The 24,879-nt window shown below is 36.4% G+C and overlaps 1 protein-coding gene across 1 annotated transcript; it reads right to left on the bottom strand.

Moving 5' to 3' along the window:
* Positions 1-9,757: 9,757 nt before the first annotated feature.
* LOC117340391 lies at positions 9,758-13,162 on the bottom strand. The gene is made up of 5 exons (XM_033902153.1): positions 13,128-13,162; positions 12,390-12,559; positions 11,936-12,133; positions 10,580-10,741; positions 9,758-10,312 (listed from the first exon to the last, which is right to left on the bottom strand). Exons 3-5 carry the CDS (start codon positions 12,092-12,094, stop codon positions 9,758-9,760), a joined length of 876 nt encoding a protein of 291 aa, XP_033758044.1. The 5' UTR covers positions 12,095-12,133; positions 12,390-12,559; positions 13,128-13,162.
* Between the last annotated feature and the right edge of the window lie 11,717 nt (positions 13,163-24,879).

Raw genomic sequence — 24,879 nt, 5'->3', positions numbered from 1 at the left:
TGTTGAATCAACATGGAAACCCTGATCATCATCAGATATACTGTTCTTGACAGATATTGAATCATGGGAAACCTGGTCAGTTTCAGTGTCAATATCTACATGACTAGTAGATTGATGTTGATTTGTGTCTGACCCAAAGCTTGCATTTGTACTTGTGGATTCAGTATCAAAAACATCATTGCCCTCAACTACCTCAGTTTCAATATCGAAGATATGACTTTCAACACTGCTCAAAATCCGTCTTCGTTTTGTCCAATATTTCTCCATAGTCAAGATATAAATTATACTGTTTGTACATCAGTAGTAACAGAATGCCTTAATAATAACTAACTGTAATGATCCAATTATAAATTAATATCAAGTTCATTTTGGCCCGATTGTTTTGGAGTTTGCATGTCTATGTGTTAATGGCTATGTACGATTTATGGAGCTACACGCGTCACTAGGGATTAGAAATGTGTAATTTTCCTCGCCCCAGTGTAGATTTTGAACACATTCCGCTATAAATCACACACGTTCTTTTTTATTCACACACGTTCGCTAAAAATCACACAAATTTTCACAATTCACATAGGTTCGCTAAAAATCACATAACGTCGGTAAACATCACAGTGGCCCGGTAAAAATCACACAGGACCCCGATGAATCATGGCACGGCTGTGTACCATGGTGTACTATGCATGCATTCGGCACACCTTGGTAGATTATATAGGGTAGTGGTATCTGCCGAGGTGTGCCGAACGCCATGCATGCAGCGAGAGCGTGCTCACGACATTGTAAATCCCAGTCAGCTGTGTACAAAAGCTAATGATTAAATCTTTTCATTTCCATAAATCTAAGAACTAAGAAAATAATCTACATACAATTTACGTGATGGTTAGTATATTTGTAGATTAAAAATATAAGCTTGTGTCAAAATCATTAAACAGATCACCAAAATGTCTAACGGCGTTTGTTGTTATTATTTTCCCATCATCGAATATAGCTATACAGATCTACTGTCAATGCCATTCAGCTGTGTAGAAAAGCTAAATATATACAGATAAACTGTTTATGGTGTTTCTTTTCATTACCATAGATCTGAGAATTAAGAAAATCTACGTACAATTTACGTGATGGTAAGTATATTTGTAGATTAAAAATATCGATACAGTTCCGTATGAAAAAGTAAATAATTCGGGAATGACATTGGAAATACTTGGGGCATGTGAACTGACATGAGTTGGACATGCGACTGAAGATAATGGAATCGGTCATATGCGGTTTTTTTCGAGGAATACCACGATGCTTTTTGAGAAAGCTGGGTGGCCCTAAAAAGGGCCGTTTAGAAAAGGTTGGCACTTAAAAGTACCATTTAGGATCGCCTATCTCCGCCTCATCGTCATGACTGCATTCTCTATAATCTGGGAGAAGGCAACCTCCATCGCCGCAGTCAGGTGTGTTCCGTCGCTTTGACGAATAGCGTCTGTAGTGGCCAGTTCTGCACCGTGTTTCCAAACTTTCTCCGGATGGACCTTGATAAGGACTCGGTTCAATAATGATGCTCGCCTGTTATATTGTCGATAGTGCCGTGGAAACATTTCCCCAAAGGCAACTTCGCCAACTCCCTGTGTCTTTAGCTCATCGTACATCTGGATCAGGTGGCGTTTGTTGTTGGCCATGGTCCCATCCATAATAGCATTCTCCCCCGCCTGGATAAATACAACTCTGTATTCGGAGAAGTCGTTGGAAGAAACGATCTCTAGGAGGGTTGATAATTTCAGCCCGCCGGTACCAAATGCGTCAAAGGAAAAGTCCGGTAGTGGAATATCTTCTCTCTGCCATCTGTTTACGAGACGACGGATGAAACTGTGGCCGATGATGCAGGCTTTGTCTTTGTCGTCGGACAGATAACGGCGCATGCTCGACTGAAACGTATTCATTTTGAATGAAATTACGAGGTCGAGCGATTTCTTTTTTATAGATATTGAGTAGTTTCTGACATATTGAGTGAAATCGATATATGAGCTTATGTTGTGAAAACTCTCGGCGTGTCGGCAAATAAATGCCCCGTTTGTTTGTTTTGACAGGATGTTTGAATCATTCAATTGTCCGTGCCGACATAACGACTAATTATAACACGGCTGCCACTTTGTTTCGACAGGTGTGATTTTTCTTTTGTTTCCCCATGTCCACAGCTGAATATAAAATGGACCAATATACTTTTTTTACCACCCACATGAACATAAACACGCGCAATAATTTTGAAATTTTTGATTATTAAACACATTTGTAAAATATATATAGATTGGCCCCTTTAGGTCGTCCTCCCACGACAGTTCCTCATTTACGTAGGAATGAAACCCCTCAGAAGCGACTGACGTAAATTGGCTTGCCTCAAATGCCATCAACAACACCATTTTCTTTTTAGTGCACAAGTAGCACACACACAATATTAGGAAGTGATAGAGTATCGGTCTATCGAACAAAACTTGGGCCATTCGGGTAACCATAGTCTATCGTGATTAAGTAATAATATGCACGCCGCCAGAACATCGACCGTTTTCATTAAAGAAACATTATATTTTAGAGACATCCGTCATCTCTGTAGGAGTAATTTACAACATTACATTTCAATTATCAGTACACTTTTTGACTAAACCTTGCTATCTGGCAATTATTGAAACCCAAGCCCACTTTTTGAAAGGCGGCAATTACAGAACCAATATTACAGACCCGTGTACGTTCGCTGTTCCGTCTTAAACGCAAACGCTACGGAAATGGTACGGTAATGCTACGGAAGTGCTACGGTAATGCTACGGAAATGGTACGCAAATGGTACGGTAATGCTACGGAAGTGCTACGAAAATGCTACTGTAATGCTACGGAAATGCTACGGTTGACGCTCGCAAATAATCGACCGTTTCTGAATAAATTATCTGGTTCTTATAAAAAGCGGATCCTAGACGAAGCGAACACGTAGAAACGACAGTGCAATGGTGTTTGATGGAGTGAATGTTGTATCGGGAAGTGGAAGAACGTTTTATCAAATTGTACTATAGAAAACCTCCGTATGCAAAAAACTGTACAACTTTTAGAAACCGGAAATATTAAGGTCATATAAGGATCTTTCAAATTTAGGAAAATGTATTATTCTCGACAACAAAAGACGATAGCATTTAATTTTAAAATAAAATCACTCTCTACACTAGCGCTGCGGTCGCGTATGTGTTGTCTCTGTGTGTCCGAACTTTATTGTTTTGTTTTTAGCCCACCATCATCAGATGGTGGGCTATTCAAATCGCCCTGCGTCCGTGGTCCGTCGTCCGTCCCTCCGTCCGTCCGTCCGTAAACAATTCTTGTTATCGCTAATCCTCAGAAAGTACTGAAGGGATCTTTCTCAAATTTCATATGTAGGTTCCCCTTGGTGCCTAGTTATGCATATTGCATTTTGAGACCAATCGGAAAACAACATGGCCGACATGCAGCCATCTTGGATTTTGACAATTGAAGTTTGTTATCGCTATTTCTCAGAAAGTACTGAAGGGATCTTTCTCAAATTTCATATTTAGGTTCCACTTGGTACCTAGTTATACATATTGCATTTTGAGACCAATCAGAAAACAATATGGCCGACAGGCAGCCATCTTGGATTTTGACAATTGAAGTTTGTTATCACTATTTCTCAGAAAGCACCGAAGGGATCTTTCTCAAATTTCATATGTAGGTTCCACTTGGTGCCTAGTTATGCATATTGCATTTTGAGTCCAATCGGAAAACAACATGGCCGACAGGCAGCCATCTTGGATTTTGACAATTGAAGTTTGTTATCTCTATTTCTCAGAAAGTACTGAAGGGATCTTTCTCAAATTTCATATGTAGGTTCCCCTTGGTGCCTAGTTATGCATATTGCATTTTGAGACCAATCCGAAAACAACATGGCCGACATGCAGCCATCTTGGATTTTGACAATTGAAGTTTGTTATCGCTATTTCTCAGAAAGTACTGAAGGGATCTTTCTCAAATTTCATATGTAGGTTCCCCTTGGTGCCTAGTTATGCATATTGCATTTTGAGACCAATCGGAAAACAACATGGCCGACATGCAGCCATCTTGGATTTTGACAATTGAAGTTTGTTATCGCTATTTCTCAGAAAGCACTGAAGGGATCTTTCTCAAATTTCATATGTAGGTTCCTCTTGGTGCCTTGTTATGCATATTGCATTTTGAGACCAATCGGAAAACAACATGGCCGACAGGCAGCCATCTTGGATTTTGACAATTGAAGTTTGTTATCGCTATTTCTCAGAAAGTACTGAAGGGATCTTTCTCAAATTTCATACGTAGGTTCTTCTTGTTGCCTAGTTATGCATATTGCATTTTGAGACCAATCGGAAAACAACCTGGCCGACAGGCAGCCATCTTGGATTTTGACAATTGAAGTTTGTTATCGCTATTTCTCAGAAAGTACTGAAGGGATCTTTCTCAAATTTCATATGTAGGTTCCCTTTGGTGCCTAGTTATGCATATTGCATTTTGAAACTAATCAGAAAACGACATGGCCGACAGGCAGCCATCTTGGATTTTGACAATTGAAGTTTGTTATCTCTATTTCTCAGAAAGTACTGAAGGGATCTTTCTCAAATTTCATATGTAGGTTCCCCTTGGTGCCTAGTTATGCATATTGCATTTTGAGACCAATCCGAAAACAACATGGCCGACAGGCAGCCATCTTGGATTTTGACAATTGAAGTTTGTTATCGCTATTTCTCAGAAAGTACTGAAGGGATCTTTCTCAAATTTCATATGTAGGTTCCCCTTGGTGCCTAGTTATGCATATTGCATTTTGAGACCAATCGGAAAACAACATGGCCGACATGCAGCCATCTTGGATTTTGACAATTGAAGTTTGTTATCGCTATTTCTCAGAAAGCACTGAAGGGATCTTTCTCAAATTTCATATGTAGGTTCCCTCTTGGTGCCTTGTTATGCATATTGCATTTTGAGACCAATCGGAAAACAACCTGGCCGACAGGCAGCCATCTTGGATTTTGACAATTAAGTTTGTTATCGCTATTTCTCAGAAAGTACTGAAGGGATCTTTCTCAAATTTCATATGTAGGTTCCCTTTGGTGCCTAGTTATGCATATTGCATTTTGAAACTAATCAGAAAACAACATGGCCGACAGGCAGCCATCTTGGATTTTGACAATTGAAGTTTGTTATCGCTATTTCTCAGAAAGCACTCAAGGGATCTTTCTCAAATTTCATATGTATGTTCCCCTCAGTGCCTAGTTTTGCATATTGGGACCAATCCAAAAACAACATGGTCGACAGACAGCCATTATCGCTAAATCTTAAATTTTATATATAGCTTCCCCTTATTTGAAAAGTACTAGCTATAGAGGGCTGTTTCTGAATTTACACAGATTAGTAAGACTTAGAGGAAGGGAAAAGTAGAGAAAAGATCAATCTGACATGGAACCTATGAAGATCATTCAATGGTGGGCGCCAAGATCCCTCTGGGATCTCTTGTTTATGTATTTATCTATATTTTCACTGCATTTATTCACTGCATTTGTACTGATAAACCGTAAGGTTTAAGAAATCAACTAATTGAATTGAAAAACTTGTATCAAAGTGTTAATTTAGGTACAGGTAAATAGATCAAGATTTCTGAACACAGTTTGACTAGGCTATGAATAGACCCCCTATAGGGCTAATTGTAAAAAGGAGAAACTGACCAGGTGTGGTGATGACTTACACTACTGAGCCCGATGACTCCTAATCAAGTGTATATCAATGGCCATCAGGTGAAGTTGATGGTGGTGGGGAGGGGGGGGATTAGTACCCATGGCAACAAGTTAGGGGGACAATTAAGTCAAGTACATGTACATGTCTGGCAAGTCTATATATAACAATCACTGGTACATATTACTGGTGTGTATGCATTGACGATTTGTTTAAAAGTCTGGTGTCGGATCAGAGGAAACTCTGGCAGGGGAGGGATAAAAACTAAAAACAAGACATCAATAATTATATACTCAAGAATATACAATGTACATATGCAATCAGATACGTGTATATCACACGTCTGCAATGGAGCGGACTCTGTGTGTTTACGTGATAATGGATAACACTCTGAAAATCTTTATTAATGGACTTGTTTTGTGATCTAACCTTCAGTTGAGTGACAATCAGTTAACCTTTGCACCCAAGGAGAAGTGAGGAGTGCACGATAATTAGTTCACAACTGTTGTTTTTTTTTTTTTAACTTATTGTCACAAAGAACATAACCAGGTAATACATTGTTTCAATATATAAAGACTTCAACAGTGTAGAGTGAAGAATATACCTTTGAAATTAATTTTGATGTTGTATGCGATCATTTTAATCATTTACATGCTTCTATTACAACACATCTGTTTGTGTCAGAGGCCTAATAATGGCTGACTCAGGTGTACATGTACTTCATGTAAATATTTTGTCGGACAAAATATTAATATTTTAAATTTTTATTGAATGTTAATTCACTAAAGTTTTGGCTTTTACATTGTTATTCGAAACTTGAAAGTTTCTTTTACAGTACATGTCATCTATATGATTTATACATTGTATGTTCTGTCGACAGATCTTGAGACCTGTACAAATAAATGTACATGTCCAGGCTACATGTACATTACATTGAAGCCAAACATCTGGGAAAGGCCTGTTGCCAATGGCCAACTGGGCGCAATATGCAACCCTACCTGTAAGATGCTGATCAGTCTAGCTCTTTTGTGTCTGTCACATGGTATACCTGGCCAGGTGACCTGTCCCCAATTAACCCCCCGGGGTCCTATTATGGCTCATTCTCACTGAGCCAACATATAGAAATTTACCTGTATTACTAGGCCAACATGTCAAATTTTACACCTGAGTGAGTTTAAACTATAGCAGTAGCCTGTTCTTACTTTCATGAGAGAAAATATAAAAATGTCAAATTGAATATGACTTATAAAATGATGACTCAAATGATTCACCCTCTCTTTTACATTTTTTTTTCAAAACTTTCCTTTTTGCCGATGATGGTAAATTTTGTAAAGCAGCACGTTATATTTAAGACTCCTATCCGATATTGACAGAGTCTACGACGGGTGTAAAACTTTAAAATGTACGTTTTATATAAAAAAAATATTGTTATATAATGTTTAGCAACAAAAGATATACAACTGAGTATCCCGACAGCTTGGGTGAGGAATCTCTAAAGAAAGAAACACATGCTAAAGACTTGGGTGTATGGGTCACTCCGAATCTTAACTTTTTATTTCATGTTAGATAAGTGGTTGGTAAGGTCATGCCAATCTACATATTTGGATTTTCAAAATGTTATTCGCTCTCTGTACATTAGTGCAGTCAGTTAAGATTACTGCTCTGAAATATGGTCACCATAGCAAGAAACACTCGTACACGAGATTGAAGTTGTACAGGTTTTATTTTTTATTTTCTATTTTTTTTATTTCTATGTTTTAAATCAAAATTAAACGATAATATTCTATATTACATGTAAATTTGTACACAATTCAACTTACCTAGTCTGGTATGAAGGTATTAATACATATATTTTTTATTCAAATCTGTACATAGCCTGCTTGATCGAACTTTTACAGGATAAGTTAACTTTTTAGTTCCACATCTTTTTTTTTACTAGGTCGAGTAGCTCAATCTTGCTTTATCCCTGTAAATGCTGGATTATTGTAAGAAATTGTAATGTTCTTAAAAGAGTCCTAATTAATGTTAACTACCTTCCTCATGTTCCCGACAGTTTTTTAACGTTTCACTTGAGAGATTTATGTCGGACGAAGATTTGTTTTCAGAATTAGGTCTCTTGTTTACTGTTCATAACAAGACTTACTTGATTGTCTGGATGATTTCTATTTAGGACATCAGTTCTATTTCACATATGTATGCACTTTATATACCGTATTTGCTCTTACTATGTAATTAATTTACTCTTGTTATACTTTATCAGAGACATATATATATATATCACACATGTAATATATACGTCTCTGATTTTATCAATTTGTTATCAATTCTGTGATTAGACCTTTGGGTTTTAAAATTGAAATAAATAACGAATAACTCCATAGATCACGATGACATTCTCATTAAAGTTGTACGTTTTATGAATCGGTCTATAGCCTTACCTGTAGGCTATAATTATCTCTTATTGTTCTACCTTTCACACCTATATCACTTGGTCCACAAAATACCTTACCTTTAGTTTACCTGTATACAACATGCTGTGTTTGTATCATTGCTGACAATTAAGTCTAACTACCCTAGTTTACCTGTGTGATACTGTCTGGAGCATTTGTACCCTATACATGTAGCCTGACCAGTGCATATTATATGTAACTGTTTTAAAGGTTAGACTATACCACAGTAAAGGTAATATTGTTTATTTAACACGATCTTCATCTTGGTTTCCATCGTAATGCGTCGACTACTACTAGGATCCGCCATTTTTTATTACACTAAGATCGATGGACCATGTGATTTGACTTGTTTTTTGTGAGAGTGTTATTTTTTCTATACAAAGATACAGACAGATTTATAGCCGTATCTATGTAATTCTCACCTCCTAACATGTATAAAATTATTTGCTGTCGCTACATTTCTTTTTTGACGTTCGGTAAGTATATTTAACTAAATTTCGTTTCGATAAAAAATACATTCCGCAAAATTTTCTACCGAACGGTTATGAGACGGTCTGTGAGTGAAAATAGGTAAACGCAAATGCTACGGTGAGTGGATGCAAACGGTACGGAAATGGTACGGTTATGCTACGGAAATGGTACGGTAATGCTACGGAAACGCTACGCTTAAATCGGAACTGCGAACGTACACGGGTCTGTAATTTTCAAATGGTCAATTTTCAGAGTCATCAAAGTGCGAATTCCCAATTTTATATACATGTACTCCAGAAGTTACTAAATACAATACGGTACATCATTTTGGCGCGACTTGTGTCTCGAAGTCACCGACTGTAATACAACAGTTGATCATGTCCCCCAGCATTGCATCACTTTCTACTTTATTAGATTTAAGAGACTCATTTTATCTTTTAAAATAGAACCGGATGATGTTTCATAAGTCAAAGAAGGTGGTGATTTTCCAACTAAGATATAAATCTGTGATGATCAGATATTATAATTTCGGACTGTCGCCGAAATACATGTTACGACAGAAGGTTCACAAACTTCCATTTCCCACCAAAATTTAATAAAGGATACCTTCATCATCTCATAAATAATATAAATAATGCTGATATACTCTCAAAAAATAATGTACAAAGTTCACGTAGAGAACTTTGGCTCGGTCAACTTGATACCAAGTGCCGCAATGGAACCAAAGACTCTATTTCCTTTCAAACAAAATTATTGATTTAAAGTTAATATTTTTATCTACAAAATTGAAATATTTATAAAGATATGTACAAAAATATGGATATACAGAGAACTTTGGCTCGGTCAACTTGATACCAAGTGCCACAATGGAACCAAAGACTGCTTCCTTTCAAATGAAATTGATTATAAAAAGAATATTGATATATACAAAATTAAAATATTTATAAAGATATGTACAAAAAATAGGATATGCAGAGAACTTTGGCTCGGTCAACTTGATACTAAGTGCCACAATGGAACCAAAGATTCTGCTTCCTTTCAAATGAAATAAAAAAAACATATAAACAAAGTTCATCGTTAGACCTAAAACAGTATGGAATGTCCACTCAAATTTGGGTATCCAAAGAACATCGTCTTCCCATGCGTGTATCAATGGCGAGGAAAGTTGAGACACCCAAATCACGGGGGGGGGGGGGGGGGGCGGGATCTGGAGTCCTGCGAACCATGAAAAACAGGGAATCAGAACATTTTACTGGCTTTCCTATCCAGTCAACATAAGAAAGTTCATTTACATCCAGGCCAGTTTGATGTGTAAAAAAGTATTGCACTTGTCCGACAAACTGACCCTGGGGAAGATGACAAGCAACTAGACTTGCTTTCTCACGCTGACTGGGATCATCCACACAAGAATATCTCAAAACCACTTCTGTCGATCCGTTGGTCCTCTTCGCATAGTGAAAAATTTGAATATCCTCATTGGCCGTTGATCTGGAGTGGTAAAGTTGCGCCAGGGCCTCTTTCTCCTGCTGGGTTGTCTTGCGAACTTCTGGTTTAAAGCGGCCTGAGTGCATATAATGAAGATCTGATGTTTTCGGCACTGCTCTACTCCGAAGTGGCCCCAAAAACCCAGCACTCTCCAACATGGTCACTAACCAATGGACCTGTGAATGGTAATGACAGGTATTATATATCTAATGCAACACGAAGAACATAAGCAGCACCATCTTTAAATATTCGCACAATGCATGGGGAGCATATTGAGAAAAAAGACCATATTGGAAAATATTATATCTGTGTTAAATACTATCTAGGATTACATAGATCTCATAAATTTAATGTAAATTTTCAAAATCCCAATTTTAGGGAGGAATGATGATGATTTACCATTCATCTTAAATTTAAACTCTAAATCATTCCTGTTTTCATACCTCCATCTTTTTTACTGCGCTTAGTTCCGGGTATCTAGAATTGGTAATTGATTCCGAGAGAGTCTTATTGAAACGCTCATAAGGATACATCCAAAAGTTGTTAGGAGGGCCATACTGCTTGATGTATTGTGGAAGATGATGCATCAAATGCATCACAAAGCTCTGAAAACAAAATAATACAAATTAGTCCAAATATATACAAAACATATTTTAAAATTGACCATAGGGAAATATGTTTTGAGAATGATGATGAATGTTGGAGGAAAATGAATATATCTCACTTTAAGATTTCTAAAGACACAAAACTACAGTGGCTGCAGTATAGACTGCTGTACTGTATATTGCCAAGAAATATTTTTCTACAGAATTAAGATTGTAGACTCAGCCATATGTACTTTTGTACATAAGTAAAATCTGACATGACTTAGAACAATGTATCAAGGATAAACTCCTTTTGATACTGTCTATCACTAGTTTCAGTGTTATTTGGGTTACTAGGTAGTGTTAATACCGCAATTAATATTACATGTATGCTGTTTAAGAAATATATTCATTAGACTTTGGAAAATGTATGTCTGCTTTGCAGTATTTGAAATTCAAATTTGCTATTACTATGAAATGCACACAATGAACCTACATGTGAAGTTTGAAAAAAAATCCCTCCAGTTATTTTGAAGAAAACCTGATAATAATCTTCAATTCTCAAAATCCAAGATGTTTTCCTGTTGGCCATTTTGTTCTTCTGATCAAAATTCTAAATTCAAATGGCACAACTAGTGACGAAGGGGAACCAACGCATAAAGTTTGAGGAATATTTCTGCATTACTGTTCGAAAAATAGCGAAACAAACTTCAATTCTTATCCAAGATGGCCATCTGTCCGCCATTTTGTTTTTCTGATCAAAAATCTAAACTCAAACGGCAATACTAGGCACCAAAGGGAACCTACACAGTAATACTCTAAATCTGATGACAGTGGGCTAATAAAGCTAAATAATTTATACATAAATATTTACTTCACACAGAAATTTTCAATTAAAACAAAACCAAATGCATATATACATACATGCTTCATTTATAATATAGTCCAGATTCTGGTCCTCCATTTTTTTTAAAAATTTTTTTTTGGTGATGTATAGATTGTGAATGTTATCGATAATTGTCCTGTGATATACTGTGATATGTAGTGTATTGTAATGTGAAAAAAATGAACAAAAAACATCTTCAAATAATAAAAAAAAAATATTACAGAACTTAGAAATTTAGATATGAGAATCTCTATCAATTATCGATTTTGCTAAGTGATTACATTATCTTTTTTCATTTCCCTAACTTGTGTCCAATTTCTAGTACTGACCTGGACTGACAGGGGAAAGTCCCTTTCCATCTCACACAAGGTAACATGCCATGTCTGTTCAGTGGTGTTAATTGTTGCCATATCCGTTGGTGATTTGAAAAGGGTTTCCAGCCCAACTAGAAAATTGCACAAGGTGGTTCTTTGCGCTTCCCCAAGCATTCCTCGGAGGCAATAACGTAGGGCTCCGCTGGTGTACAACTACAAAAGGCACAACAAATGTAAGTGTCTCAGTTTCTAAACAGTTTACTATAAACCATGGCATACTGTACGAATTTAGATTAATGCGTTCAACATCACAGATTTTGCTATTAATGGAAAGCCTGATATCACACAAGAGCCTGTGTTTGTTTTTTGTTATTCTATTTTTACCTGTTAAAGAAATGTTTAAAAAACCAGCAAAATTTCCTTAGGATATGATTTCAATAGTTTCAGTCCTAGATTCTTTCATCCTTACCTGTTGCCATGTGTGTGATTTAATTCCCCCACAAATTCTAGTAAAAAGTGTGTCTGGCACTTCACCAAAATTTGGGGGGAACTTTTAAAGATGATAGGCGGCTGTCGGCTATCTTCTTTTGCACATCTGTCAGTGTAAACGGAGCTGGGGGAAGTTTTCCTTCGGGGCATCTGCAAATGAATACAATTGCTTAGTTAACGTAAATGTTTCCATCCATTTAAAGGCTATATACAAATGATAGTAAATCAAGTCCCCTATTAGCAATCCCCCCTCCCCCTTCCCCTCTTCCCCTGCAATTACACTTTAAAGACTAGTATAAAAAACTTTTTTCTAATCATGTAACATAACCTTGCCCCATTAACACAAAAACTTGTCTAAGAAAATAATTGTCCATTGGAATTGTGTAAAATATTATCACAATACCTGACAGGAATGAAGCTGGTAGAGCACTGACTATTATGAAAAGCAACAATGATCTTAAACTAACAACCCTGAAATTTACGCTTGATCAAAATCGTTCAAGGAATAAGCAACAGTTGCTGTTATGTACATTAGAAACAGTCAATGGATAGGAAAACTATATTCCTTTTGTTGTGTTTTATCTTTAGGGGACTAAAATGATAACAAAGAACTAAGAACATAAGTTTTCAGAATATTTTGGCTTTTTGATAATGCAAGTTATATTCAGAAGTCAAATAGCTGGATTTTAAGTACAAACAATATTATCCCAATATTTACCTCATCTCCAGATCTACTGTTGGTTCACCTTCACTGCAAGAAAATAATAAGTGTTTATGTTTCATATCTAGACATAGTGATGGGAGATTTCAACATCGATGATCGGATGAAATTCATCGGTTTGTGGCCATTTTGATTTTATACTAAAGCTTTGAGTAGTTTTGTATCTTTATTTTTTATTATACCATTTCATTTCATTTGGAAACAATCATCGATATTTACATCTCACAAATTTATTCCTACTTAAGAAATTACATTTTCATCAATGGTAGTGCTTTAGTAAATACAATGTACTATCATTATTAATGGCTATCTGGCAATAGATCACCTAAAATGCTGAACACTGCAATGTTGTTTAACAAAATACCATTTGAATCATAAGTGTTGTTCCTCTACTTTTATCTCATGGTAAAAATATACATGTACTAGTTTTTAATCTCAAATTTTCAAAAACAAATATTTGTCAACATATGTAGAATCCTATATTACATTTATGACGATAATTGTTATACAATGAAAATGTTGAAATCCACATCATGCATCTTATAAACAACCAACCAATTTAAAATAAAAAAAAAGGTTTTTGAAACATCCCGTGTATTAAAAGTTGAGCCAAGGATATATGTCTGGCAGCCACTGATTGGCCAGTATGTTATGAAGTAAAAAAAATAGATATGTAGCTCGATAGGTAACTATCCATAAGAAATGTTGATATAAATTTTGTGAATCCGATTGAAACTTCAGGTAATAATAATTAACAGGTAAACATTTCAGATTTTTGAAAAGTTTTTCTGCGAAATTCACCCATTTTCAAAATGGCTACCCTGGAGAAAATTTGAGCTGAAGGACCGAAATTTTTTTTTTTTTTTTTTTTTTTCTGATTATGTGTTATCTGAAACCATTAACTTTTGTTATAAACCATAATTGTCATATGGAATTCAATATTTGAATGAAATACTCCAAAATTTTAACACTAAAGTCTATGGAAAAACAATTGGTTGGTTGGTCCCTTATCTAACAAATATTACCTAAGATAAAATACACTGTAGTCCAATCATTATCTTTCACAATTTTGCCTTTTTTTATACTGACCTTAAATGGCCATTTGGTCTTCTTCTATTCTGACCCAAAGACTTTTTCTGAAATACAAATACATAATATTAGATCACTGGTGGTGCATTTGGATATATAAAGACTGCAGACATTCTCTTGTTCTTTTTCTTTTAAATATGCATAGTCAAACTAATATACACACAGAAAAAAAAATTCTTTTTCATAAGTCACTGGAATTTATATGCAATAAATTGTAGACAAGAAATTGTGTGGAAAAAATATTTATAAAGGCATGTTTATATAAAAGGTGTTTTGAGATCAGAATATGAAAACTGATTGATATTCAACAATGTGAGATGAAAAAACAATACATAGAAATTAAACAATTCCTGGTAAACTAACCAAATACGAAATATAAAATCCTAATATACAGATGAGATGTAATATACATATATGAGTGAGCATTTTGGCCCACATTACCTTTACATACATTTCTCTGCCCTGCAGGTAGGGCGTAAGAATTGTACCTGCTGCCCCCATTGCATGATCGTAAGAGGCGACTAAACTTGGGATCTTATCTTTTCTCTTCTTTCTCGATAACTTTCTTCTTCCTAATGTCTCCCTTGACAATGCCTCACTTATGGCCTTTAGTTGAGCGTTCGCCGCTGTGAGGAAGGTTTTGGGTTCGGTCCCCTAGCAGAGACATACCAGAGTCTTTAAAAATGGTAGTTGCTACTCCTGCTTAGCGCTCAGCATAATTGGAGGGGGACGACTGGTTGGCCCGTTGTCAGTATAATGTGACCGGGTGAGGTGTGCTGCTGGGTGTCCTCGGCAGTATGCTTCAGTGAGGTAGCACTATAAATCGGCAAAAGTTCCGGCCTATCACAAGGAGACTTAACACGAACATACCGCAGCCTCCCAAAACACGCATACGCACTCACCACACGCATGCATGTCGCTCGCACGGGGGGGGGGGGGGGGGGGGGGGGGGGGGGCGTCCTTAAATGACCTTGGCTGTTAATAGGACGTTAAACAAAATAAACCAAACCAAACATACATTTCTTACTTGACTCATTGAAATCCATTGTTTCTTACCTCTTTCACGTATAAAGTATAAATCTGGTCTGGACAGCATTCCACAAAGCGGTTCATAGATCTCTCCTGAGCTCTCACTTTCGGACCATCTTCATCACCATTGAGGAGTTTGGTAACATGCTCAGCTACAACCTAAAACAGCAATGGATTCATTACTTCTTGTTAGCACAATCTGTGAAGCAGTTTATAAATATATGTTGATCCAGGCCCAGACTTGGCACCAATTAAGAAATTTTAAGAAATTAATTTCTATTGTCTTAATATGCAAATACCAAATTAAATTGTAATTGATTTGCTACAGGGAAAGGATATTTAATCACTTTAATTTATAAAGTTCGAAATGGTTTAAGATGTATCAGCAGGCAGTGAATGTGTCCTGCGGGAGAAACCATGTTAATCATTTATGCCTATCATTATTTGTGTTAGGCTACTATACCTTCACAGCATGCATAGGTTCAACTGGAGAATGTCTTTGGTGCATGTCAAGGTAAGGAAGCCGGAACCACTGGGAACTGCCGTATCGACCGTGTTCCTGGGCAACAGCTTGAAAGCGATTCTTGTTGTTTGCCCTGAAATTAAGCAATACATTACAGTGGAACTTCGTTAACTCGAACTCTGATAACTCGAATACCCCGCTTAATTCGAAGTACCTCGCCGGTCCCGGCCGAATTCTCTCTTTATCTTAGTAAAAAAAAACCTCGGTAAATTCGAATTCGGATAACTCGAAAAACTCGGATAATACGAAGTAAAAATTTGGTCCCAACAATAAAAAATCCTACTTGAAATGTTCGAATAACTCGATCGGTGGCAAACGCCGACATTTTTTAAGAGCTAAATTCCGTTTGTAATACTGAACATATCGGCACTACTAATCTTATAACAAGTCTTGGTGATAAAAAGTACTGCTTAACTTACATCAGGTAATTTCCCAAGGCGGTCGCCGATATCAGTACACACGATAGTCAACAACTCATCTACCCGTTCGCTCAAGCGGAACTAATCTCTGACACACCGGTATATCTACCCGGCTGATGTTTTTACAGGTGTAGAAATGACACAGTCACCGGCACCTATTAAATCTTTAAACTGCTGAAACAATAGCGTAATTACTGCCGAGGTGTTCAGAGTACAACTGTTAAGGTCAGTGTTGTCTATTAAATCGGATAAAACGCCAACTCAGTTACAGTAACATTTTACACGCACATGCGCAGCCCAACTTCCGGTGCTAATACACATGGATTTGGTTTGGTTTGGTTTATTTTGTTTAACGTCCTATTAACAGCTAAGGTCATATGGAAATGGCGTGGTTATCAATAAAAAGTAAGTAGGCCGATCAAACAGTATTTTATGTATGTCCAATAAAAGGTAATGGTTCTGTTACGTTTTGTATGCAATCTGTGCTAAACTTAAACGGTTATTTGTTTTGACATTAATAACTTGTTATTTTGTCGAATTCCATTTAATCATTTACCTTTTGCAAACATGACTTGCACATCAGATCGTTATTGAAGTGACTGAGTGAAAGAAACTTTATCGTGACTGTATATCGGCAAAACTACACCAAATTACAAGTGACATAACGAAACATTACATATATATTTACATGTATTGACCAGTCTTCAACGAAACATTACATATATATTTACATGTATTGACCAGTCTTCACACTAAACTGATGAGCGACAGAGCGAAGTTATAATGATTATATAATGTTGACAAATATTGACCAAACTTTTCACCAAAAACGATAACTCGCTATCAAAATATGTAATGGGTATGCATTTAAACCTTTTTCACTACATAACATTTCTTTATAAAGCATCATAGCATGAACTGGCTTCGTAACATACCCTTCATTCCGGGCTTCATGCTCCAACTTATCACAAAAGAGCCCTATCCTGACTTCATCGTGCTTGGTGCGACTGACAAAAGATGCCTCCTCAATGGCTCTTGTTGGAAAAGATGTGTCCTGCCTCAGGAGATGGTCAGCTGGCAGAAATGTCCGTCCTCCTGGATAAACAGTTTTATCCAAAATCTTGGAATGTGCCCCTGTTAAAGTGATAATATATTACCAAGTTAAGAAACAGTAACTGCTTATCGTAATGGACATCATGATATATGCCTCGCATACTCATCCTTCAGTTGTGAAATATATTGTTAAAATACACTTAAAATTTACACAATTCAGACAATTTTCAAATTTCAACCAATCAGAGGATAAGAAATAGCAGACATTTTTAAGAAATATGAAACCATAAGATACAGAATAAACTTTTTATATCCTATGCACCTTCATAATAATAACTCTTAACAAGTTTTTTGTGTATTTAACATTATATTTGCAAAAAAATGGCAAATCATAGTATGGTCCATGAAAATCTGCAACTATGTAATATGTATTATCAAAACCCTTCAAAATTTCAGGAGTAAAATTCAAGATTCAAATACTGAAAGAAAGGGAAATATGCAAAAACTCTTGAACAAAAAAGCTGTTATTAAAAACGCAATAGTTAAGTCTAATAAAGAGTTCAATTGTGTAAAAACAATATTTATTCCAACAGGACAGGACCATGCCAGTCAAATTTTGACAGGAATAAAATGCCAATATAAAACGCTATATATTTGACTTATATATCTAATGAATATCTAAACAGCATAGCTCACCACCTCCCATCAAATTAGTAAATTTTATTTCCATCTACTGCCACTGTATCAATTATTCAATATGTAAAAATGTTAAATTATTCCCCATTAAAATGGACTTATATAAATATATATATGCATGAGTTGTTATTTTACATACCCTTTAGGTGACAGTGGCAACAGGCTGCTTTAGCATTTTGCTGGACTCTATTTTGCTCCTGAGCATTTCCAGGAACATCGCACACCGTAAAAAGGATTCTGGCACGGAGAACACTTGACTGTTGTGTCCATGAGTTGAAGATGGGTATACCTCTGTCAAGTTCTAAGAGCCCGTCCACCAGCACCTCATTGTAGATGTTGATGCACTTTGGAGCATGGGGGCCTGGATTTAATAGTTAATGAAAATTAAAACCATGTAATGATTTCACTTCCTTAATGTACAGGAGCCAAACAAAGTCATTTCATATTGATTATGATATTTCGAACTAAATCTGGCTGAAATCTGCTTTATGCATTGATTATGGAGAAAATTCAAAGTGAAAAGGCCACTCATAGGTGCTGTGCATGAGGGATTGAAATACAGGAGAAAATCAAATATTATATGAATTAAAAATGACGTGTAATAAAATGTAATTTTCATTGTTTTTTAAGTGCTCTCCTGAATGTTTTTAAATACTGATGATTATCCTATGTCATTTTAAGTAATTTAATTATCTCCCCTCACATAAACCAGGAAGTGAGCGTAAAAAAACCCAGGTCATTATGTACATATTTAAGCTGTTTTTCTACAATTTATTTAAATTATCGGTAAACAAATTTCTTCAAACATATAAAAGCGTGAATCATATTACTTAATCACAAACAAATACTTCGCAGGAGATGGTAAGATTGTCAATTGTGTTGTTCATATTTTTTTTTTTAATAATTATTTCCAGTCTCGTCCTGAACTCATCAGGATTTATCATTGAAATAAGCGATATTTTAATTCCCCTGAGGGTTCCGAATGAATTTGTTCTTGCGAAATTTGGCGATGACCGCTTAAGGTTGCTGTTTCACAGCACCTTAAAAATCTGCACACAGCAGAAAGTGCTAAATTAAACATATCAGCGATGACCTATATGTCAGACCTGCAAGCAATCCAAACCACATCCACTACATTCCCTTTACATTTACTCCCTTTCATTTTTAATGACAATTTCTTTCTTTGTGATATATCATTGAAGTGATAATATTGATGTCATAAATGTAGTTCATTAGTACATTGTACTTTCATGACTGATTTGACATAATCCCCATACCTGCTATGAGTCCAAAGAGCATTGTGGTATTGGGATGTGTAAAATTGATAAAAACAAAACAACAAAAAACGAATAAATAAGTATAGCATTTTACTTATATAGCAGATAAATGTACAAAGGCTAACATTAGGGACAATACATTTGTTATTCATCAATTATATTTTTGGAATTAGAGTGTAGAGTTTCCCTATTACATGGCATTGATGCAACACATTTTAAAGATTTTGCACCAAATTCTGCAATTATTCATCGGATATCTTCGTATTTTACCGAGAGAATTGTGTTTATATTGTGAAAGAGAGGTTTTTCATTACTTCTTTGTATTATGTTAATAGCATTGTTTTTATATTTTCAGATTTTGGATTTGGAGAAAATCAGTGTCAAATTCCTAAAGAAAGTTTCAGAACAGATTTATGTATGGCCAAAAATTGATGACATTTGTGAGGTGGATGCCACAGAGATAAATACATTGAAGCACATCAATAACTGTAATCAGTATAAGTAGTATCCCATTACTCATACTATGTCATTATAATTTCAAATTGGACGTTTTTACATGAATATTACTAAGTACTGTATACTTTGAAGCATACAGGATTGATTGTAAATAAAACAAGCAGGCTGATATACAGTAGTGTTGTAATTGTTTTTACATTTTATGAGTAGTTGTATCGACATTCGATTGTTGATTGATATGATGGTCTGATGATTTTATTAATGAAAATGATAGATGAGAATATTGTGCTTTTATGTACATTCCATTGATGAGACAAATAAACAAAATATTAATACATACTTTGAGTAATTGTTGTTTGGGGAGGGGTTAATTGATACAAAATATACAACTTCTTACCTTTTCATAAGATGACAATTCGCCAGAATATTTCTGCATCCAAGGGTTGTCTTTGATTCGGTGGCCATTCCTCAACATCTGTGCAATATGTTGCAAAACTGTCGGTCGTGACACTAGTGTGCCGCCATATGATTGACAACGAATACAGTAGCATGTTTCTGTCGTACTCATTGCGATATGACTTAATTTTTTGAATTCCAGTATCATATAACCACGGCATCGATGTTTCATTGGTGGACCAATGACTGTTCTTGTTGTTATCCGAGTACTCTTAAATTAAAAGATATAAAACACGACGACATAAAACAATACTAATGGTTGAATGTTTATTCAGTACCATTCTCTGTCGGTTATACATATTCTGACAGGTTTATATAGCTTAAACAACATTTACCTTTATGAAGCATACTGCCGAAGACACCCAGCAACACACCCCACCCTGTCACATTATACGGACAACGGGCGAACCAGTCGTCCCACTCCTAATATACTGAGCGCTAAGCAGGAGCAGCAACTACCATTTTTACAAGACTCTTGTATGTCTCGGCTAGGGGACAGCACCCAAAGCCTTCCTCAGAGCGGCGAACGCTTAGCTAAATGCCAAAAGTGAGGCATTGTCAAGGGAAACATTAGAATGAAGAAAGTTGTTCAGAAAAAAGAGAAAAGAGAAGATCCCAAATTTAGTCGCCTCTTACGATCATGCAATGGGGGCACCAGGTACAATTCTTACGCCCTACCTGCAGGACAGAAGTCAGCAAGTGGCAAGCTTGCGACATTCTTGCCACTAGTAACAAGCTGTAAAAAAAATATAAAATTTATTCTTTAAATGTACAAGATAACTTTGCTTTCTTTATCAATTCCCTTCCCTTCAGTAAATAAAAATTTAGCAATCAATAGTTTAGTTAAGATTCTAATATTTTTTTAACTTTTTGTCCTAATTTTCGCCTGTTTTGATGAACTAAATGAAACTAACTTCATTCGAGGCATTAATTTTTTATTAGCTCACCTGGACCAAAGGTCCTGTGAGCTTATGGCATGGCGCGGCGTCCGTCGTCCGTCCGTCAACATTTGCATTAAATCGCTACTAGTCATAAAATACTCCGTGGATTTTAACCAAATTTGGTCAGAAACATTCTTGGGGGAAGGGGAACAGATTTGTATAATGTGGCCGGGTGGGGTGTACTGCTGGTGTCTTCGGCAGTATGCTTCAGTGAGGTAGCAGTATCAATCGGCAAAAGTTCCGCCCTATCACAAGGAGATTTAACACGAACATACCGCAGCCTCCCAAAACACACATACGCACTCACCACACGCATGCATGTCGCACGCACGGGAGGCCGTCCTTAAATGACATTAGCTGTTAAAAGGACGTTAAACAAAATAAACCGAACCAATGTCACACAGAATGTAAATATTGGATAATAAATAATTAATTTTATATAATTATTTTGTCATCAAAATTGTAATTATTTTGTCATCAAAATTGTAATTATTTTGTCATCAAAATTGTAGAGATTTCTGGTAAAATGATTTCCCATATAACATGCCTCCTGGCGAACTTGGTTGCACCAGTTGGTAAAGGAGTGGTGAGCAAAGCTCATACACTTCACAAGACTGGCAGCATCATTCTGATTGCATTGGAAAAGTGCCCGCCTGATTATATTCTAGAAAAAAAAGCTTCAACGTGTAGATGTAATATCATGAACAATATTTGTATAGACAATTATCTACAGTAAGTACATCATTTTGTCTGCATACACATTACACAGTAATATTTACACTTCTGCTTTGTCACAAGATGAAGTTTACACAGCCCAATGTTACTATTTTCGATATTCACGCATGGTGATTAGTCCCTGCATGTAGTGCTAAAGAATTGTACCTGCTGCCTTGACAATGCCTCACTTTTGGCCTTTAGTTGAGCGTTCGCCGCTGTGAAAAAGGCTTTGGGTTCTGTCCCCTAGCCGAGACATACCAGAGTCTTTAAAAATGGTAGTTGCTACTCCTGCTTAGCGCTAAGCATATTTGGAGTGGGACGACTGGTTCGCCCGTTGTCAGTATAATGTGACCGGGTTGGGTGTGCTGCTGGGTGTCTTCGGCAGTATGCTATAGTGAGGTAGCACTATACATCGGCAAAAGTTCCGGCCTATCAAAAGAAGACGTAACACGACCATACCGCAGCCTCCCAAAACACACATACGCACTCAGCACACGCATGCATGTCGAACGCACGGGAGGCCGTCCTTAAATGACCTTAGCTGTTAATAGGACGTTAAACAAAATAAACCAAACCAACGTCACACAGAATGTAAATATAGGATAATAAATGATTAATTTGATATAATTATTTTGGCATCAAAATTGTAGAGATTACTGGTAAAATGATTTCCCATATAACTTGCCTCGTGGCGAACTTGGTTGGCCCGTTGTCAGTATAATGTGACCGGGTGGGGTGTGCTGCTGGGTGTCTCCGGCAGTATGCTTCAGTGAGGTAGCACTATAAATCGGCAAAAGTTCCGGCCTATCACAAGGAGACTTAACACGAACATACCGCTGCCTACAAAAACACACATACGCACTCACGGGAGGCCGTCCTTAAATGACCTTAGCTGTTAAAAGGACGTTAAACAAAATAAACCAAACCGGTGTTCTATCAAATAAGACGCGTGTCTTGTGCTGTGTGTTGCTTTGCTCCCCTTTTAAAATATTGTGGCATTTCAACACGATAACCGTTCTCCTCGAGAGAAAAAAACGGAATCCCGAAAGCCACGGTCAATGATACACATATCGCCATCCTTGAACCATTGTTTGTAGGTTGTTGGCAAACATGTTTTGTAATTGCGGCATAATTCAATGTCACAGGGGTCAAAAATGCTAATATCTTTAAACAACTTCTTGTTAACCAAAAGGCCCAGAGACCCAATATTAGGTCTGAAGCATCCCTGGTCCAAGGGCTACAAAATTTGTTCAAATGGATGACTAACTTTCCTTTTCGTCACCAAGCTAGCCGTAACACAGAAGATGTGGCTTATGAAAGTTATTATTTGGGTTGCATATTTCAGCAATCTCCAAATATTGGGATTCGGTTCCAGCCTAGCACTTTTCCATACAATAAAAATAGACTACTTCATCAGATGCTGGATACAGAGACTGGATTTATTAAACATCCACTGAGGTTTATAAATAGCTAGCAGAACATTGAAAACTGATCTAGAATTAATTCTAGCTCTTTTAAGTACACATTTCTGAATAATATAAATAGATATTTAAAACTATTTCTAGTAAATACTAAACTACTAATTTACTATTCATAACTTGGCTTGTCCATATACGGAGACGGTTCTCCGTTTTCCATATATGGAGACTGTTCTCCGTTTTCCACATTCGGAGACGTTTCTCCGTTCCCACTACTGGACATTCATATCCCAAGGTTATGACAACTTTATCGTAAGAGTTGTTTCCCTTGGATCGTTAACGTTCCAAAATGGAAACTATGAACCACTAATAGGTCATTTGGTTTTGACAACTATGATCGCTTACCATCTTGTTCCGATAGTCGGGACAGGTGTGTGGTCAGAAGAGATTTGTTGTCCGTCTGCTTCGGACGTTCTTATATACGCAGCATCGTTGCCAACCGGACAGTCGTTATCCAATCAAATTGCTTGTTACATAGCGCGTGCGGATGCCGCGAATTCCAGCATCAACAAATGGCGAAATACACGGAGAAACATCCGCTAAAATATGACAGTTCCTGGTCAATCATCGTAACAACATTACTCGAATAACTCCTTTAAACCCAACCTGACGTAATTATATATGTTTCTTGCTATAAACATCAATACTTTGTGTTATTTTGGCCATTACTCGAGTCTCAACCTTGACTCGTGTTTTGGCGGCCATATTCAAACCGTTGGTCAGTTGGCGATTTATAATCAAACAAACAACCATTTATAACGAACTACACTCTCAATGAACTTAAATAATATTAATGATAAATATCTATATGTTTCTCTGCATCTCGATTACGCATATCGCATTGAGGACAGTTGAGTTTTATATGCATTTCATCAGGTCGGAGCTATCCCTCCGTTAATCTGACTGGAGATAAGATATCGCCATACAGCTTTCACTACTCTATAGATATTCGATTTTGAGGCTCGTAACACTACCCCCTCCTTCTTAAAAACATTCGTCCCGAATGTAATATAGGAGTTTGTGGTATTTAATTTTGCGAATATTTATTTTTTAGGAATTTTTGAAAGCTATGCATATACTCAACTGGAACGGAGCTCGTGCACTGCATGCACCTTGGTGTTTTAACCAATCGACATCCGGGGTTTCATCAACAAACCATTGTTAGGTAAGTTTCAAACAATTTGTCAACAGGTATCTCCAGCCATTGTTTAGTCTCATATTCCATTTTTATGCTAAAAATAAAGAATTAAAATTCGAATTTCATGGTTTATATATTACTAGTATGTCATATCAACACAATTAAATTTCCAATAGTAATATATATATATATTAATACAAGTAACAATATCTACATTTATAGAATAGATATAACTGATCAATGTTCTCCCTTCTCAGACTATTATTCTACATTGTAGTAAACAATAAGTAATATCAACACAACAATGCTTAATAATCAATAATTAAGTCCAATAGTAATATATTTTTACATACTAAACCACTTTGTAGGATTAACTTTACTACTTCTTAAACCACTTTGTAAGGTTTACTCTATTACTGTATTACTGTTCAAATCTTGAACCACTTTGTAAGGTTTACTCTATTACTGTATTACTGT

The sequence above is a fragment of the Pecten maximus genome, chromosome 13 (genome assembly GCF_902652985.1).
Source record: "Pecten maximus chromosome 13, xPecMax1.1, whole genome shotgun sequence".
Classification (NCBI taxonomy): Eukaryota; Metazoa; Mollusca; class Bivalvia; order Pectinida; family Pectinidae; genus Pecten; species Pecten maximus.
The sequence above is the reverse complement of the archived record's forward strand: the minus strand, read 5'-3'. Positions and strand labels throughout refer to the sequence as shown.